This window comes from Bidens hawaiensis, unplaced genomic scaffold (genome assembly GCF_021521415.1).
Source record: "Bidens hawaiensis isolate Kalapana, Puna unplaced genomic scaffold, B.hawaiensis_p1.1 tig00028733_1, whole genome shotgun sequence".
In the NCBI taxonomy this organism is placed as follows: Eukaryota; Viridiplantae; Streptophyta; class Magnoliopsida; order Asterales; family Asteraceae; genus Bidens; species Bidens hawaiensis.
In genome coordinates, this window is record NW_027494699.1 from 78,351 (window position 1) to 80,000 (window position 1,650).

The window sequence follows — 1,650 nt, forward strand, 5'->3', positions numbered from 1 at the left end:
TGACCATGCCGGAGGCAGAATACATCATAAGGGAGGTGCATGAAGGATTGTGCGGCATACACGCGCGGGCCTAGGATGGTCATGGCCAAAGTCATTAATATCGGGTATTATTGGCCCAGTATGTACAACAGCGTAGTGGCGGTAATCCGGAAGTGTTTGGCATGTCAGAAACATGCTCCACAGACCTTGAGGCCGAAGAATGATTTGGTTCCAGTCATGGCAGCATGGTCGTTCCAACGCTGGGGAGTGGACATCATGGGTCCTTTTCCGGAAGCCACGGGGAAGCTGAAATGCTTAATTGTTGCAGTAGATTATTTCACTAAATGGGTTGAAGCCAAGCCAGTAGCGTCAATAACTGCTTACCAGATGAAGAAATTCCTATGGGATCAGGTAATCTGCCGATTCACACTGCCATTATACCTGGTATGTGACAATGTAACACAGTTAGAAGCGATCTCAGGATGGTGTGAGGAAATGAAGATCCAACAGATTTTCACGCCAGTTTACCATCTACAAGATAACGGACAAGTTGAAAGGATCAATCAAAGCCTTCTCAAAGGAATGAAAACCCAGTTGGAAACGGAAGGGACCTCATGGGTTGATGAACTACAGAATGTCCTATGGGCACACCGTACCACACCCAAGACAAGCAACGGAGAAACGCCCTATAGTCTTACATACGGGCAAGAGGCGGTGGTTCCCGTTGAAACACATGTCCACTCTCTCCGGATGAGAGAATTATCCAGAGAAGATAACGAAGAGAGATTGAGGATGAATTTAGATATGACTGAGGAGCGGAGAGAGTTAGCGGGCATGAGAAGAGAATTATAAGAAAAATCTGGAAAGATATTACAACAAACGGGTCAAGAGAACGGAGTTCAAAAACGCGGACTACGTATTCCGTAGCAATGAGTTTAGTAAAGCGTCTTCAAGAGGAAAGTTAGGACCCACCTGAAAGGACCATATCAGATTAAGGAGAACCTTGGGAAGGGAGCATATAAGATAGCTAGATTGGATGGAACGCTAGTCCCTAGAGTATGGAATGGTGTGCATCCCCGGAAATGTTATATGTGAAAGACACCACTACTCACATACGTATGTTTCTTTGATTTTAAGAATACATTGTCCTAGGGCATCAGCACTCTTGGAACTTGTAATGTGTTTTCAAATAATAAATGAACAAAGACACCAACGTTCAGGAAAATATGTGCATAATTAAAAGATAATAATGCCAAAAGCAACCAGTCTTAAAATGGCACGTGTGTATCCGTATGCACATACAAAAAAAACAGACAAACAAAAACAACTGGATACTCCTTCCTTAAGGATATGAAGGCCCGTAAAGCCTCAAAAACAATTATAACAAAAACAAATAAATACAAACATATATTGGGAGTATAAATGCCAGATTGCTCACCCGGGTGTAAAGACCAAGCTAGCAACTTGGAAAAATGGCCATCAAATGAATGACAAATAAGAAAGACCAACAAAGCCCCTAAAGTTTAGCGAATGTGTCCGGATTTACAACCCCACGGCCAACACATAGACATCACAAATAAGTATGAAATAGCATAACCATTAGTAACAATATTACAAAAGTCAGCATGATAAAATTCATATTGTCTTAACAATAATCATACATCATAACCA

General features: G+C 41.9%; 1 protein-coding gene across 1 annotated transcript; it reads left to right on the forward strand.

The window, feature by feature from the left end:
* The first annotated feature begins 216 nt into the window (after nt 1–216).
* On the forward strand, nt 217–831 carry LOC143577541 (uncharacterized). Its single transcript, XM_077061346.1, has 2 exons — nt 217–390; nt 445–831. Exons 1-2 carry the CDS (start codon nt 217–219, stop codon nt 829–831), a joined length of 561 nt encoding a protein of 186 aa, XP_076917461.1.
* Nucleotides 832–1,650: the final 819 nt, after the last annotated feature.

Bases quoted from the DNA above. Each gene is read 5' to 3' on its own strand.
- LOC143577541 (XM_077061346.1), top strand. From the start codon at position 217: ATGGCAGCATGGTCGTTCCAACGCTGGGGAGTGGACATCATGGGTCCT. The intron at 391-444 runs GTAATCTGCCGA...AATGTAACACAG, and splicing joins AGAAATTCCTATGGGATCAG to TTAGAAGCGATCTCAGGATG.